Source organism: Salvelinus namaycush, chromosome 17, assembly GCF_016432855.1.
Source record: "Salvelinus namaycush isolate Seneca chromosome 17, SaNama_1.0, whole genome shotgun sequence".
NCBI lineage: Eukaryota > Metazoa > Chordata > Actinopteri > Salmoniformes > Salmonidae > Salvelinus > Salvelinus namaycush.
Window position 1 is genome coordinate 17433506 of NC_052323.1, and position 17648 is coordinate 17451153.

Below are 17648 nucleotides of genomic sequence, written 5' to 3' on the forward strand. Positions count from 1 at the left end.
TACTCTACAATGTAACTCTACACTACAGTTGCTACTCTACACTGTAACTCTGCACAACAGCTGTTACTCTACAATGTAACTCTACACTACAGTTGCTACTCTACAATGTAACTTTGCACTACAGTTGCTACTCTACAATGTAACTCTGCACTACAGTTGCTACTCTACAATGTAACTCTGCACTACAGTTGCTACTCTACAATGTAACTCTGCACTACAGTTGCTACTCTACAATGTAACTCTGCACTACAGTTGCTACTCTACAATGTAACTCTGTCCACAGTTGTTACTCTACACTGTAACTCTACACTACAGCTGTTACTCTACAATGTAACTACACTACAGTTGCTACACTACAATGTAACTTTGCACTACAGTTGCTACTCTACAATGTAACTCTGCACTACAGTTGCTACTCTACAATATACAGCTGTTACTCTACAATGTAACTCTACACTACAGTTGCTACTCTACAATGTAACTACACTACAGTTGCTACTCTACAATATAACTCTGCACTACAGTTGCTACTCTACAATGTAACTCTGCACTACAGTTGCTACTCTACAATGTAACTCTACACTACAGTTGCTACTCTACAATGTAACTCTGTCCACAGTTGTTACTCTACACTGTAACTCTACACTACAGTTGCTACTCTACAATGTAACTCTGCACTACAGTTGCTACTCTACAATGTAACTCTACACTACAGTTGCTACTCTACACTACAGTTGCTACTCTACAATGTAACTCTACACTACAGTTGCTACTCTACACTGTAACTCTGCACTACAGCTGTTACTCTACAATGTAACTCCACTACAGTTGCTACTCTACAATGTAACTCTACACTACAGTTGCTACTCTACAATGTAACTTTGCACGACAGTTGCTACTCTACAATGTAACTCTGCACTACAGTTGCTACTCTACAATGTAACTCTGCACTACAGTTGCTACTCTACAATGTAACTCTGCACTACAGTTGCTACTCTACAATGTAACTCTACACTACAGTTGCTACTCTACAATGTAACTCTGCACTACAGTTGCTACTCTACAATGTAACTCTGCATTACAGTTGCTACTCTACAATGTAACTCTACACTACAGTTGCTACTCTACAATGTAACTGCATTACAGTTGCTACTCTACAATGTAACTCTACACTACAGTTGCTACTCTACAATGTAACTCTACACTACAGTTGCTACTCTACAATGTAACTCTGCACTACAGTTGCTACTCTACAATGTAACTCTGCATTACAGTTGCTACTCTACAATGTAACTCTACACTACAGTTGCTACTCTACAATGTAACTCTACACTACAGTTGCTACTCTACAATATAACTCTGCACGACAGTTGTTACTCTACACTGTAACTCTACACTACAGTTGCTACTCTACAATGTAACTCTGCACTACAGTTGCTACTCTACAATGTAACTCTACACTACAGTTGCTACTCTACAATGTAACTCTGCACTACAGTTGCTACTCTACAATGTAACTCTGCACTACAGTTGCTACTCTACAATGTAACTCTGCACTACAGTTGCTACTCTACAATGTAACTCTACACTACAGTTGCTACTCTACAAAGTAACTCTACACTACAGTTGCTGCTCTACAATGTAACTCTGCACTACAGTTGCTACTCTACAATGTAACTCTGCACTACAGTTGCTACTCTACAATGTAACTCTGTCCACAGTTGTTACTCTACACTGTAACTCTACACTACAGTTGCTACTCTACACTACAGTTGCTACTCTACAATGTAACTCTGCACTACAGTTGCTACTCTACAATGTAACTCTGTCCACAGTTGTTACTCTACACTGTAACTCTACACTACAGTTGCTACTCTACACTACAGTTGCTACTCTACAATGTAACTCTGCACTACAGTTGCTACTCTACAATGTAACTCTGCACTACAGTTGCTACTCTACACAGGCTCTGCTCTGCACCATAACACTGTTACCATCATCAGAGATGAGTCAGCTACATCCAAGTTTCAAGTTTCCTGTCATCCAGTGTGTGTGTGTGTGTCACGATCGTCGTTGGAAGCATACTCGGACCAAAGCGCAGCGTGATCTGGGTTCCACATATTTATTGAAGTGAAACTTCGAACAAGACAAAATAAAGAAACAACGAAGCGTGATGTCAGTGAAGTGCTCACAGGCAGCTACACTAAAACAAGACCCCACAAAACACAGTGGGGAAATGGCTGCCTAAATATGATCCCCAATCAGAGACAACGATAAACAGCTGCCTCTGATTGGGAACTATACCAGGCCAACATAGAAATAAAACACCTAGATAGGAACACCCCCCCTAGTCACACTCCGACCTAACCAACATAGAGAATAAAAACGTCTCTCTATGGTCAGGGCGTGACAGTACCCCCCCAAAGGTGCGGACTCCGGCCGCAAAACCTGAAACCAACTAGTGAGGGTAGGGGGGGTGACTAGTGTCGGTGGCGGCTCCGGTGCGGGTCTTTGCCCCCGCCCAGACCACGGGTCCGGCCATTGAGCCAGGTAGAACGCCATGCCCGGACTGGGCCTCGGTGCAGAGGAGGGCCCCGGCCATGGAGCTGGGTTGAACGCCGCACCCGGACTGGGCACCGGCGCCGAGGAAGGCTCCGGCCATGGAGCTGAGTTGGCTGCCGAGCCTGGACTGGGCACCGGCGCAGAGGAAGGCTCCGGCCTTGGAGCGGGACTGGACGCCGTGCCTGGACTGGACATCGGCGCAGAGGAAGGCTCCTGCCATGGAGCGGGACTGGACGCCGTGCCTGGACTGGGCACTGGCACAGAGGAAGACTCTGGCATTGGAGCTGGACGTTATGGACCCTGGACCGTCGTAGGAGGTTCCGGACCGTGGACCGTCGTAGGAGGTTCCGTACTGTGGACCGTTGCAAGAGGTTCCGGACTGTGGACCGTCGCCGGAAGCTCTGGACTGTGAACTGTCGCCGGAAGCTCTGGACTGTGAACCATCGCCGGAAGCTCTGGACTGTGAACCGTCGCAAGACGCTCTGGACTGGGGACCGTCGTCGGAAGCCTGGTGTGTGGAGCCGGCACAGGTGGCACCGGACTGGTGACACGCACTTCAGGGCAAGTGCGAGGAGGAGACACAGGACGTAGCGGACTGGGAAGGCGCACTGGAGGCCTAGTGCGAGGAGCAGGCACAGGCACAGGACAGATGGTGCCGGGCTGAGAAGGCGCTCCTTGCTCCTTGCCAAAACCTCTCTCCAGTATCTCTCATTACATTCCTCTATCGACTCCCAAACAGGCTCTGGCCCTCTCCACTGCTCAACCGTTAGCTCCGGCGCCCGTTTGGGCTGTCTTTTGGGCTTTCTCTGTGGCCGCGAACCCCAGCGTCGTCGCTGTCCTCCCTTCTCTCCTTGCGTCTGTTTCCACGGAAGGCTTTCGTGTCCTGACATGATTTCCTCCCAAGTCCAGGATGTCCTCTCCTCCTTTATCTCCTCCCAAGCCCAGGATACCTTCTCCTCCCGGGCACGCTGCTTGGTCCTGTTGTGGTGGGATCTTCTGTCACGATCGTCGTTGGAAGCATACTCGGACCAAAGCGCAGCGTGATCTGGGTTCCACATATTTATTGAAGTGAAACTTCGAACAAGACAAAATAAAGAAACAACGAAACGTGATGTCAGTGAAGTGCTCACAGGCAGCTACACAAAAACAAGACCCCACAAAACACAGTGGGGAAAATGGCTGCCTAAATATGATCCCCAATCAGAGACAACGATAAACAGCTGCCTCTGATTGGGAACCATACCAGGCCAACATAGAAACAAAACACCTAGATAGGAACACCCCCCCTAGTCACACTCCGACCTAACCAACATAGAGAATAAAAACGGCTCTCTATGGTCAGGGCGTGACAGTGTGTGTGTATGTGTGCAGTACCTGTTCTGCACCATGATCATAGCCATCCAGTCAGAGGGATAGACGTGCTTCCCAATCAGATCCTTAAACAGTAGGAACGTCTCCATCAGAAAGTCCTGCAACACATAGAGCCTATGAGTGTGTGTGTGTGTGTGTGTGTGTGTGTGTGTGTGTGTGTGTGTGTGTGTGTGTGTGTGTGTGTGTGTGTGTGTGTGTGTGTGCGTGTGACGGCTCACCACTAGGTCGGTGGTGCCTGAGAAGGTCTCTAGGTAGCTGGAGTAGTGGCTGTCATCCATCTGACTCAGAATGGCCGTCATACAGGCCACCACCCTGGACTGAGAGAGAGAAACAGAGAGAGAGAGTGAGAGAGAGAGAGAGAATGTGGTCAGTGTACAACAGGGGAAGTAGCACTTTCAACTCTCTTGTTAGAAATATTCCTCACCAAGAGATTCATTATTAGCAGAAATTACAATATTGATTCAAAATGAAGGGGGTGATAGAAGGGAGTGATAGACGAGAGAGCGGGAGGAAGGGAGTGATATATGAGACGGGGAGGAAGGGTGTGATAGATGAGAGGGGGAGGAAGGGAGTGATAGATGAGAGGGGGAGGAAGGGAGAGATAGATGAGAGGGGGAGGAAGGGAGAGATAGACGAGAGGGGGAGGAAGGGAGAGATAGACGAGAGGGGGAGGAAGGGAGAGATAGATGAGAGGGGGAGGAAGGGAGAGATAGACGAGAGGGGGAGGAAGGGAGAGATAGATGAGAGGGGGAGGAAGGGAGAGATAGATGAGAGGGGGAGGAAGGGAGAGATAGATGAGAGGGGGAGGAAGAGAGTGATAGGAAGTGACAGACGAGAGGGGGAGGAAGGGAGAGATAGATGATGGATGGATATCTGCAGATGGAGAGATGACCATCATCAGTCATGTGTCTGTTGGAGTTCTTGGCTGATAAAAATGGGAATGTGTGCTATTGTCATTTCACTCACTCCCCGAGACTCTGTTTGTTGCTTCTGATATCAATAGAGTCAGGTGAGCCTGACACACACACACACACACACACACACACACACACACACACACACACACACACACACACACACACACACACACACACACACACACACACTCCTTCACCCTGAAAGAGGAGTATCCTGGAGGGCTACGTTTTAGCAATCACCACAGGAACCTTGTTTATGTCTGTGTGCTTTGTGCTTGCGTTTCTGACACATACACACAAACACACACACACACAGCCTAATCATCGTGACACACCAACAAATGCAGGCATGCAGACTCACACATTCAGTCTCTCTGTGTAATGGTGTTAACATAAAGCTGGAATTTGGAAGTGGTGTGAGTAGTGTGCTGCTTATCCCTGTATCTCTCCTGGTAGAACATGTCACCAGACACCCTGTCATGATCCAACCTTTTTCATCTCTCCTCCTCCTTTCTTCCATCCCTCCCCACCCCTCCTCTCCTCCTCTTCTCCTCCTCCCTCCCTCCATCCCTCCCCACCCCTCCTCTCCTCCTCTTCTCCTCCTCCCTCCCTCCATCCCTCCCCACCCCTCCTCTCCTCCTCTTCTCCTCCTCTTTTCATCCCTCCCTCCCTCCCCACCCCTCCTCTCCTCCTCCTCATCTCCTCCTCCCTCCCTCCCTCCCTCCCTCCCTCCCTCCCTCCCTCCCTCCCTCCGTCCCACCCCTCCCCTCCTCCCTCCCTCCCTCCCTCCGTCCCACCCCTCCCCCCCTCCCTCCCTCCCTCCCCTCCTCCCTCCGTCCCTCCTCACCTCTCCTCTCCTCTGTTGTATTGGGTTGTGAGCTCTTTGTGTTTATTGTGACACTGCTGCCAACTGACTGCCTGATGTAACGAGCACACACACACGTGCGCGCACACACACACACACACACACACACACACACACACAAAGGCACACAGACACACACAGATAAACAAAAGCAAAGCAGCCAAACACAGATAAACACAAGAACACACAAACACAGAACTGCAAACAACCAATCAAATCCTCCCTAAGAGTCCATTTCAAACACTCAGATAACACAGATCAACTTCTAGAGTGTAATGTAATGAAACCATCCCTCTCTATCTCTCTTTCTCTGTCTCCCTCTCTCTATCTCCCTTACTCTCATCCCTCCATCATTCTCACTGTGGTATTTCAACCAGTAGACATGGGAGTTTATCAAAATTGGGTTTGTTTTCAAATTCTTTGTGGATCTGTGTAATCTGAGGGAAATATGTGTCTGTAATATGGTCATACATTTGGCAGGAGGTTAGGAAGTGCAGCTCAGTTTCCATCTCATTTTGTGGGCAGTGTGGACTGTCTCTCTCTCTCTCACCATCTCTCTCGCTCTACTACCACCATTACCACTAGTATAATTCATACCTCTAATATCTCTACTACTACCATTAACACTAGTAGTTTAACTACCTCTAATATCTCTACTACTACCACCATTACCACTAGTAGTTTAACTACCTCTAATATCTCTACTACTACCATTACCACTAGTAGTTTAACTACCTCTAATATCTCTACTACTACTACCATTACCACTAGTAGTTTAACTACCTCTAATATCTCTACTACTACTACCATTACCACTAGTAGTTTAACTACCTCTAATATCTCTACTACTACTACCATTACCACTAGTAGTTTAACTACCTCTAATATCTCTACTACTACCATTACCACTAGTAGTTTAACTACCTCTAATATCTCTACTGCTACCATTACCACTAGTAGTTTAACTACCTCTAATATCTCTACTACTACCATTACCACTAGTAGTTTAACTACCTGTAATATCTCTACTACTACCATTAACACTAGTAGTTTAACTACCTCTAATATCTCTACTACTACCATTACCACTAGTAGTTTAACTACCTGTAATATCTCTACTACTACCATTACCACTAGTAGTTTAACTACCTCTAATATCTCTACTACTACCACCATTACACCTAGTAGTTTACCTACCTCTAATATCTCTACTACTACCATTAACACTAGTAGTTTAACGACCTCTAATATCTCTACTACTACCATTACCACTAGTAGTTTACCTACCTCTAATATCTCTACTACTACCACCATTACACCTAGTAGTTTAACTACCTCTAATATCTCTACTACTACCATTACCACTAGTAGTTTACCTACCTCTAATATCTCTACTACTACCATTACCACTAGTAGTTTAACTACCTCTAATATCTCTACTACTACCATTACCACTAGTAGTTTAACTACCTCTAATATCTCTACTACTACCATTACCACTAGTAGTTTAACTACCTCTAATATCTCTACTACTACCATTACCACTAGTAGTTTAACTACTATTTCGGTATTCCTCAAGGTTCCGTTTTAGGACCACTATTGTTTTCACTATATACTGTATTTTACCTCTTGGGGATGTCATTCGAAAACATAATGTTAACTTTCACTGCTATGCAGATGACACACAGCTGTACATTTCAATGAAACAAGGTGAAGCCCCAAAATTGCACTCACTAGAAGCCTGTGTTTCAGACATAAGGAAGTGGATGGCTGCAAACTTTCTACTTTTAAACTCGGACAAAACATAGATGCTTGTTCTAGGTCCCAAGAAACAAATAGCTGTCATCATCACCATTGCATCAGTACTACAACTACCATCATAATTCCTACTACTACTACTGTTACCAGGACCCCTACTACCCGTAATAATCATGACAATAATAATAATCATGATTACTATGCAGATGGTATACTTCATTACCCCTCAGGCTATGGCAGGCAAATACATATTTGGCTACGAGAGGAGACATTGCTCCTTTGTCCATTAATATTTTTTGTTTATTTATCTGAGTTTAATAAGATAACATTTTGAATCAATTTTGTAATTTCTGCTAATAATGAATCTCTTGGTGAGGAATATTTCTAACAAGAGAGTTGAAAGTGCATTTCTGTCTCTACTTCCCCTGTTGTACACTCTCTCTCTCTCTCTCTCTCTCTCTCTCTCTCTCTCTCTCTCTCTCTCTCTCTCTCTCTAAGTGAGGCAGTGGGTCACTAATAGGATTATCAACAGGATAAACTACACATACACATATGAACACACAGACACACACATACTGAGGCAACTAGCGAATTCACTACAGATTGGTGGTCCACCCTATACTAGAGTCCTGTATCAGGTCGGATACACACATGGTTGACCCGAAAAAATCAGCTGCCGGGTGGAATGAAAACATTCTTTCAACCCATGGGTCGGCTCATTTCTGGGTATTGTCAAATAATTTCTGGGTATTGTCTCAGCCTGTGCTGCGTGTTATTGTTCCCATGTCCGTTGGCGGTGTGAGTACCTACGCGTAGTCTCAGCCTGTGCTGCGTGTTATTGTTCCCATGTCCGTTGGCGGTGTGAGTACCTACGCGTAGTCTCAGCCTGTGCTGCGTGTTATTGTTCCCATGTCCGTTGGTGGTGTGAGTACCTACGCGTAGTCTCAGCCTGTGCTGCGTGTTATTGTTCCCATGTCCGTTGGTGGTGTGAGTACCTACGCGTAGTCTCAGCCTGTGCTGCGTGTTATTGTTCCCATGTCCGTTGGTGGTGTGAGTACCTACGCGTAGTCTCAGCCTGTGCTGCGTGTTATTGTTCCCATGTCCGTTGGCGGTGTGAGTACCTACGCGTAGTCTCAGCCTGTGCTGCGTGTTATTGTTCCCATGTCCGTTGGCGGTGTGAGTACCTACGCGTAGTCTCAGCCTGTGCTGCGTGTTATTGTTCCCATGTCCGTTGGTGGTGTGAGTACCTACGCGTAGTCTCAGCCTGTGCTGCGTGTTATTGTTCCCATGTCCGTTGGTGGTGTGAGTACCTACGCGTAGTCTCAGCCTGTGCTGCGTCTTATTGTTCCCATGTCCGTTGGTGGTGTGAGTACCTACGCGTAGTCTCAGCCTGTGCTGCGTGTTATTGTTCCCATGTCCGTTGACGGTGTGAGTACCTACGCGTAGTCTCAGCCTGTGCTGCGTGTTATTGTTCCCATGTCCGTTGGTGGTGTGAGTACCTACGCGTAGTCTCAGCCTGTGCTGCGTCTTATTGTTCCCATGTCCGTTGGTGGTGTGAGTACCTACGCATAGTCTCAGCCTGTGCTGCGTGTTATTGTTCCCATGTCCGTTGACGGTGTGAGTACCTACGCGTAGTCTCAGCCTGTGCTGCGTGTTATTGTTCCCATGTCCGTTGGTGGTGTGAGTACCTACGCGTAGTCTCAGCCTGTGCTGCGTGTTATTGTTCCCATGTCCGTTGGTGGTGTGAGTACCTACGCGTAGTCTCAGCCTGTGCTGCGTGTTATTGTTCCCATGTCCGTTGGTGGTGTGAGTACCTACGCGTAGTCTCAGCCTGTGCTGCGTGTTATTGTTCCCATGTCCGTTGGCGGTGTGAGTACCTACGCGTAGTCTCAGCCTGTGCTGCGTGTTATTGTTCCCATGTCCGTTGGTGGTGTGAGTACCTACGCGTAGTCTCAGCCTGTGCTGCGTGTTTTGTGCTGTGTGTATTACGGGTCTCGTCCCGTGTCGTTCTACGAGGTTTACCCTCGCTCTTTTGTTTGGGTACATCCCGGTGTTTTGTATAAGTGTTTGTTTTGGGTGTATTAACAACCCAGATGATGTATTCCTGCGCCTGTCTCCAAATCCTTTATACCAGAGTGTCAAGGACGACTGCATATTTGATGTGTTTAGGTGGTTTAATACATGATCCACAGCATAATTATTAACTTGACCATGCATAAAAATATGTTCAATGTCTGATTTGTAATTGTTACCCATCTACCAATCACCGCCCTTTATGAGGCCAGTCATTCGAAAATCATGTCAACCCCTATTATTGTTTCACACAGAATCCATGAAACTTATTTGTAACTAATTTGTTAAGCCAAATGTTATTTGCAGACTAATTCATAGCCTAATAGCCTACTGCTCTGGAGTCATAAGACATTTATGTATGTTGTTTGGAGGGTCACGGATTGGCTCTCGGAACAATTCTAGTCAAGTGGGTCGGGTTGCGGAGAAAAATCTGCCCTGATGTTTGATATCGGTGTGGGCTTGGAATTGATGTGGGGCAGGTGCAGCTCAAAAAAACTGACCCGTACAGGACTCTACCCTACATACAGTATGTGTGTGTGGGGGAGGGGGTGGGGGGTTCTTCTCTGAGGAATTAACACTGCCCTCAATCTCTTTACCCACCACCCTCCAAAACACACACACACACTCACACAACCACAAGGTTACGTACACCAACATATGACGAGCGTATGTGCACAGACTCATACACAGATACATGAACGCACAGGAGCTCTACACATATCATGTGGACACACACACACACACACACACACACACACACACAAAGCTCTTGTCCTGTCCAGGGTCTTATATAACTGCAAGGAGATTATTGAAAAAGCAGGACACAGATGCTCAGACGGGGATTTTGCTACCTCCCTCCTCTCGTATTCTCTTTCTCTCCATTCGTCGGTCTCCAGCCCACCCTCAACCCTTTCTTTTTCATACAACTGATATCAAAAGACAGGTTTTAGGAGGACAGAACATGAATCTAGAAGATTTTGTCGGCAGTCTAGGACAGATGGACACATCTTAAAGGAAAACAGATGCACACAAAAGGAGACAATGACACCTTACAGACAGACTGGCAGACAGAAACACCTTTAAGGTCCAATGCAGCTGTTTTTATCTCAATATCAAATCATTTCTGGGTAACAGTTAAAACCCTCTTAAGGATCCGACCCTTTTTTTCAATTTTCGCCTAAAATGACATACGCAAATCTAACTGTCTGTAGCTCAGGACCTGAAGCAAGGATATACATATTCTTGATACCATTTGAAAGGAAACACTTTGAAGTTTGTGGAAATGTGAAATTAATGTAGGTGAATATTACACATTAGATCTGGTAAAAGATAATACAAGAAAAAAACTATGTGTTTATTAGTATGTTTTTTGTACCATCTTTGAAATGCAATAGAAAGGCCATAATGTATTATTCCAGCCCAGGTGCAATCTAGATTTTGGCCACTAGATGGTAGCAGTGTATGTGCAAAGTTTTAGACTGATCCAATGAACCATTGAATATCTGTTCAAAATGTTGTATCAAGACTGCCCAAATGTGCCTAATTGGTTTATTAATAACTTATTTAAGTTCATAACTGTGCACTCTCCTCAAACAATAGCATGGTATTAATTCACTGTAATAGCTACTGTAATTTGGACAGTGCAGTTAGATGAACAAGCATTTAAGCTTTCTGCCCATATCAGATACAGTGTGTCTATGTCCTGGGAATTTTTTTTGTTACCTACAACCTCATGCTAATCATTATTAGCCTACTTTAGCTCAACGCCCCGCGGGGAGGACACTGATCCCGTAGAGGTTTTAAGTACCTTACAGTAATTGTTTTCAATTAAAATGGTCAAAATATAACAAAAACAGCTTCTTAACAATTTCGCAAACAAGAATAGTGCTAGGACTGTCTGGGAGTGGTCTGAGTGGGAGGGGGGGACTGAAAAATAGCTGTTATTGGCAGACAAGTTTGGAACTGTCTGTCTTTTTGATCTATAAACTAATGTCACCAGGCAGGGCTAAGCTCCATCCCAGCTTACATTTCAGGTGGTTTTTACAGCTCTTACATTTAAAGGGCATTAACATAATTTTCACAATTTGACAGAATTATCCCAACCTCATAGTCTGATATTATATATACAAGTTTTGACTGCACTGGACCTTTAATACAGAGACATGTGTGCATAAACACAAAGAGAGAGGCACACACATGCTATCTTAGACTGACAGTCATGCATAGAGACACAATCAACCGAACTGCATGACAGAAGAGGCCTTTTTTTGTCATTCAATTTTCTCTGCCTCATTCTCTCGTCCTTTTTTTCCTTCTCTCCCTCGCCCTCAGGTGAGAAGTCATTATGGGACTGTGATATTTTATTTTTCATCTTTCAAAAATAGACTATTTTAAAACGAGTCTCTTAGCTGCCTGCGGCTTTACGAGAACACACACAAGCATGCGCACATGCACGGACACATGCACGGACACATTCTGCTTTGACACCAAGGTTTCTGTTAATGAAGGAGGATGGGGGAGAAATGGAGCGAGACACAGCAATGGAGAGAGAGATAGAGAGGGAGAGGGAGAGGGAGAGATGGAGAGAGAGAGAGATGGAGGGAGAGAGAGAGAGAGATGTAAAAATTGATGGAAAGTGGTGTTGGGGGAAAAACATACAACATTATAAATGTTGGCGAGGAATTGGCGAGGGCACTAGAACAGTCTGCAGCACCCGGCCTCACCCTACTAGAATCTGAAGATAAGTGTCTACAGTTTGCTGATGATCTGGTTCTTCTGGCTCCAGATACTCAACTAGTCTAAAGAAGGCCAGTTCTATGGCTTTTTTAATCAGAACAACAGTTTTCAGCTGTGCTAACATAATTGCAAAAAAAACTTGGATTAGCTAACACAACGTGCCATTGGAACACAGGAGTGATAGTTGCTGACAATGGGCCTATGTAGATATTCCATAAAAAATCTGCTGTTTCCAGCTACAGTAGTCATTTACAACATTAACAATGTCTGCACTACATTCCTGATCAATTTGATGTTATTTTAATGGACAAAAACAAGGACATTTCTAAGTGGCCCCAAACTTTTGAACAGCAGCCTAGATCTTCTGCACAGATTCTGTCAGACCTGGGCCCTGACTGTAAATCTCAGTAAACACCAATAATGGTCTTTCAAAAAAGGTCCCGTATTTCACTTTTGTTTGTTATCTAGTTCACTTGCTTTGGCAATGTTAACATATGTTTCCCATGTCAATAAAGCCCCTTAAATTGAGAGAGAGAGAGAGAGAGAAGGAGAGAGAGAGAGAGAGAGAGAGAGAGAGAGAGAGAGAGATGGAGAGAGCAGTGTAATTAGGCAGTGTGTTTGCATGTCAGAGTGTACTGATTGGCCAGATCAATGACTTCACAGATCAACGTCTCTCCATCAGGTACAAAGAGATCTAACAAGGCCCTTTCTAACAACCCCAGCTAACACCCTGAGACATGGAGCGAGAGAGGGAGGAAGGGAGAGAAGGAGGGTGGAGGAGAGGAGGAGAGTCTGAGATGAGAGAAGTCAGAAATACATTCAGACACAGTAGCCTGACCCCTAAAGCTATATCACCCCTCTCAACTCCTCCTTTCATCCTAAAACGACATCCCTCATCTCCTTTCCTCCTTTCCTCCTCCCCTCCCTCCCTCCCTCCCCCCATCCTCATCTTGCAGTAATGTGCACCTCTTCTCATCAAAACATCCTCCGAATCAAATTACTGAGAGCTAAGAGAGAGCAAACACTCATTGCCCACCACACCATGTTATGTGTGTGTGTGTGTGTGTGTGTGTGTGTGTGTGTGTGTGTGTGTGTGTGTGTGTGTGTGTGTGTGTGTGTGTGTGTGTGTGTGTGTGTTGTGTGTGTGTGTGTATCTTTGTGTGTGGGTATGTATCTTTGAGATTCCTCTCACACATAACATAAAGGTGTATTGCAATTATTGTGCATTGGGTGTGTAGCTGTGGGTATATTTCATTCTAACATACACACGCACATATTCCCCTCCTCATCTCAGCAGAGGTTAATTGAAACTTGACACAAGGTGAGTTTTCTGAGCTGCATACATCACTGGTTATTTTTGGTAGGGGTCAGAAAATTCAGACACACACTTCAACAACGGACATCCTAGGGAATACAAACACCCCAATGTATCACTGATTATACCAGAGAGCATTGACTAAAAGATAGCCATCAATAAAAACACACACTAAAACATGCAGGTGCACCATTCAGCAATCAAAAAACAAGTTGACTTCTCTGTTTTGATCTCTCTTTTCTTTCCTCTCAATCCCTCTATCTTTCTCCATGTCACACTAAGGGAGTGTTGAGAAAGTCCCTCTCTTCTCCCTCCATGTCACACTAAGGGAGTGTAGAGAAAGTCCCTCTCTCTCTCTCCATGTCACACTAAGGGAGTGTAGAGAAAGTCCCTCTCTTCTCTCTCCATGTCACACTAAGGGAGTGTAGAGAAAGTCCCTCTCTTCTCTCTCCATGTCACACTAAGGGAGTGTACAGAGGTCCCTCTCCTCTCTCCATGTCACACTAAGGGAGTGTGCAGAGGTCCCTCTCCTCTCTCCATGTCACACTAAGGGAGTGTACAGAGGTCCCTCTCTCCTCTCTCCATGTCACTCTAAGGGAGTGTGCAGAGGTCCCTCTCTCCTCTTTCCATGTTACACTAAAGGAGTGTACAGAGGTCCCTCTCTCCTCTCTCCATGTCACACTAAGGGAGTGTGCAGAGGTCCCTCTCCTCTCTCCATGTTACACTAAAGGAGTGTACAGAGGTCCCTCTCCTCTCTCCATGTCACACTAAGGGAGTGTACAGAGGTCCCTCTCCTCTCTCTACATGTCACACTAAGGGAGTGTACAGAGGTCTCTTTCCCCTGGTCGGGACTGGTCTGGTCAAGACTGGTCTGTTCTTGTCTGGTCTGGTCAGGACTAGTCTGGTCAGGAATGGTCTGGTCAGGACTAGTCTGGTCAGGACTAGTCTGGTCAGGACTAGTCTGTTCAGGAATGGTCTGGTCAGGACTAGTCTGGACTGGTCTAGTCTGGTCAGGACTGGTCTAGTCAGGACTGGTCTAGTCTGGTCTGGTCTGGTCTAGTCTAGTCTGGTCAGGACTGGTCTAGTCTGGTCTGGTCTAGTCTGGTCAGGACTGGTCTAGTCTGGTCTAGTCTGGTATGGTCAGGACTGGTCTAGTCTGGTTTGGTATGGTCAGGACTGGTCTAGTCTGGTCTGGTATGGTCAAGACTGGTCTAGTCTGGTCTGGACTGGTTTGGTCAGGTCAGGTCTAGTCTGGTCAGGTCTAGTCTGGTCAGGTCTAGTCTGGTCAGGACTGGTCTAGTCTGGTCTGGTCTGGTCTGGTCTGGTCTAGTCTGGTCAGGACTGGTCTAGTCTGGTCTAGTCTGGTATGGTCAGGACTGGCACATGGCCAGGGAAACAAGGACACACAATTGATTAACACAGGAGAGAGAGAGAGGAGGTGGAGATAGAAGGTAGAGAGACAGTGAGAACGACAGAGATAGAGAAAGGAGAGAGAAAGACAGTGAGAGAGAGAGACTGTGAGAGAGAGACGGTGAGAGAGAGACAGTGAGAGAGAGACGGAGAGAGAGAGAGAAAGAGAGAGAGAAACGGTGAGAGAGAGCGAGAGAGGGAGAGAGAGAGAGAAAGAAAAAGAGAGAGAGCGTGATAGAGGAGGAAGAAGGGGTAGAGCAAGAGGGAAACAGAGAGAGAGAGTCTGGGTGAGATAGAGAGAGGGAGGGACATGAGGAGAGAGAGAGTCTGGGTGAGATAGAGAGAGGGAGGGACATGAGGAGAGAGAGAGTCTGGGTGAGATAGAGAGAGGGAGGGACATGAGGAGAGAGAGAGTCTGGGTGAGATAGAGAGAGGGAGGGACATGAGGAGAGAGAGAGGGGATCAGTTAGTTCCGCTGTGCTCGGATTCGGCAACTCAGAGAGAGAGAAAGTGACAGAGAGAAGGGGGAAAAGCGCTGGACTAACACAGTTGACTAACTGGAGGAGTGTGAGAGAGAAAGGAGGAGAGGAGAGGTGTGTGTGGATAGGAGCGGAGGAATAGCGTAAAGGAGTGGAGGTGAGTCAGAGACTGGTTAACAACAGTAGTTATAGAGGACAGGTCTGAGAGGTACGGGATGTCTGGTTCACTCTGGTAGGAACCATCATTATACAACCTCTGTGTCGTTGAGGCTTCCCCTGAGTCGTTGTGTTGTTTGCATGTTGTTAGTGTTTGTTTGTGAGTGCGTGTGTTCGTGCATGTGTTAGTTCATGTTTGTATGTGGACATTGAATTGAGAGTTATTGTTTGTCCTGCAATGGTGGGTTTGTGTTGCCAAGTGTCCCAGCACTATGTTTTTCTATTCAGCCCTGCAATCACTGAGAGTGACTTTGATCCAGCTAGGGCGTGTGTATGTGTGACGCTGTGCTTATCTCATGCAACATTTATCTTCACTTTTGCATTGTGTGAGTGTGTGCATCAGGCATGCATGTGTGTGTATTTCCAATCTGCTATATAAAGCCCTATGAACTGGATGTGGTGTTTTAAAGCTGTGTGAGAGTGTGTGTGTTTTACCTCTAGTGAATAGCTGAAAGCTGTCCCTGGGTGTATTGCTGTAGATACTCTCTTCTCATAGAATCCATGGTCACACAGATCTAAACTGAAGTGTGTGTTAGTGTTTATGTGGCACAAGCGTGTGAGAGTTGCGTGTGTTTGTTTGCATACTGTTTGTGTGTATTGCATAGTGCACGTGTACCCCATGCATGTGTGTGTTTGTGTGTGTGTGTGTGTGTGTATGAGTCTATATCCATGCATGTGTGTGTTCACTGTTCCCTTTTGCCCACTCCACTTTACCTCCTTCAGTACCCTGGGATCTAACACAGAGGCCCAGACTGATGGAAAGTAAACACCTAGAGGTAGAAATAGACAGAGAGGGACAGAGGGAGATACGGAGACAGACAGACAGACAGACAGACAGACAGACAGACAGACAGACAGACAGACAGACAGACAGACAGACAGACAGACAGACAGACAGACAGACAGACAGACAGACAGACAGACAGACAGACAGACAGACAGACAGACAGACAGACAGCATAGAGGGAGGAGAGACGAGTTAGAGAGAGACAGACAGACAAACATACAGACAGACAGCATAGAGGGAGGAGAGACGAGTTGGAGACAGACAGACAGACAGACAGACAGACAGACAGACAGACAGACAGACAGACAGACAGACAGACAGACAGACAGACAGACAGACAGACAGACAGACAGCATAGAGGGAGGAGAGACGAGTTAGAGAGAGACAGACAGATAGACAGCATAGAGGGAGGAGAGACGAGTTAGAGAGAGACAGACAGATAGACAGCATAGAGGGAGGAGAGACGAGTTAGAGAGAGACAGACAGACCTATAGCATAGAGGGAGGAGGGGAGGGAGTGATTGTGAGAGACTGTGATGATTAATCAATAGGTTATGACAAATAAATGTATTTAGAATGAAAAGGCTTTCTCTGGAGAGGACAGAGGAGAGGAAAGATAGAGCTATAGGGTCAGAAAGAGGGAAGGTGAAAGACAAAGAGGGTGAGACATTTATATGTGTGTGTCCATGTGTGTGTGTGTGTTTTATCAGGCCAGTGACAGAGAGAGAGAGTCACAGAGACACAGACACACTGATTATCAGACAGAAAGAAAAGAAAGAAGGACAGGGGTATGACAGAGAGACAGGGTGATGACAGAGAGACAGGAGGATGAGAGAGACAGGGGGATAATGATGTAGGGATGACAGAGAGACAGGGGGATGACAGAGAGACAGGGGGATGACAGAGAGACAGGGGGATGAGAGAGAGACAGGGGGATGACAGAGAGACAGGGGGTGAGAGAGAGACAGGGGGATGAGAGAGAGACAGGGGATGAGAGAGAGGCAGGGGGATGAGAGAGAGACAGGGGGATAATGATGTAGGGATGAGAGAGGGACAGGGGGATGAGAGAGAGACAGGGGGATAATGATATAGGGATGACAGAGAGAGACAGGGGGATAATGATATAGGGATGACAGAGAGAATTAGACAGTGGGCTAATG

At 46.1% G+C, this 17648-nt stretch overlaps 1 protein-coding gene across 1 annotated transcript in view; it reads right to left on the reverse strand.

Annotated features, from left to right (window-relative positions):
- Positions 1–17648, reverse strand: part of LOC120062377 (dedicator of cytokinesis protein 2-like) — a 169297-nt gene that overhangs the window by 16381 nt on the left and 135268 nt on the right. Inside the window, exons 27-28 of the mRNA XM_039012306.1 lie at positions 4152–4250; positions 3937–4031 (exon numbers count right to left, since the gene is read on the reverse strand). Of these exons, the coding sequence (XP_038868234.1) occupies positions 3937–4031; positions 4152–4250 (194 nt within the window). The remainder of the gene's footprint in view (positions 1–3936; positions 4032–4151; positions 4251–17648) is intronic.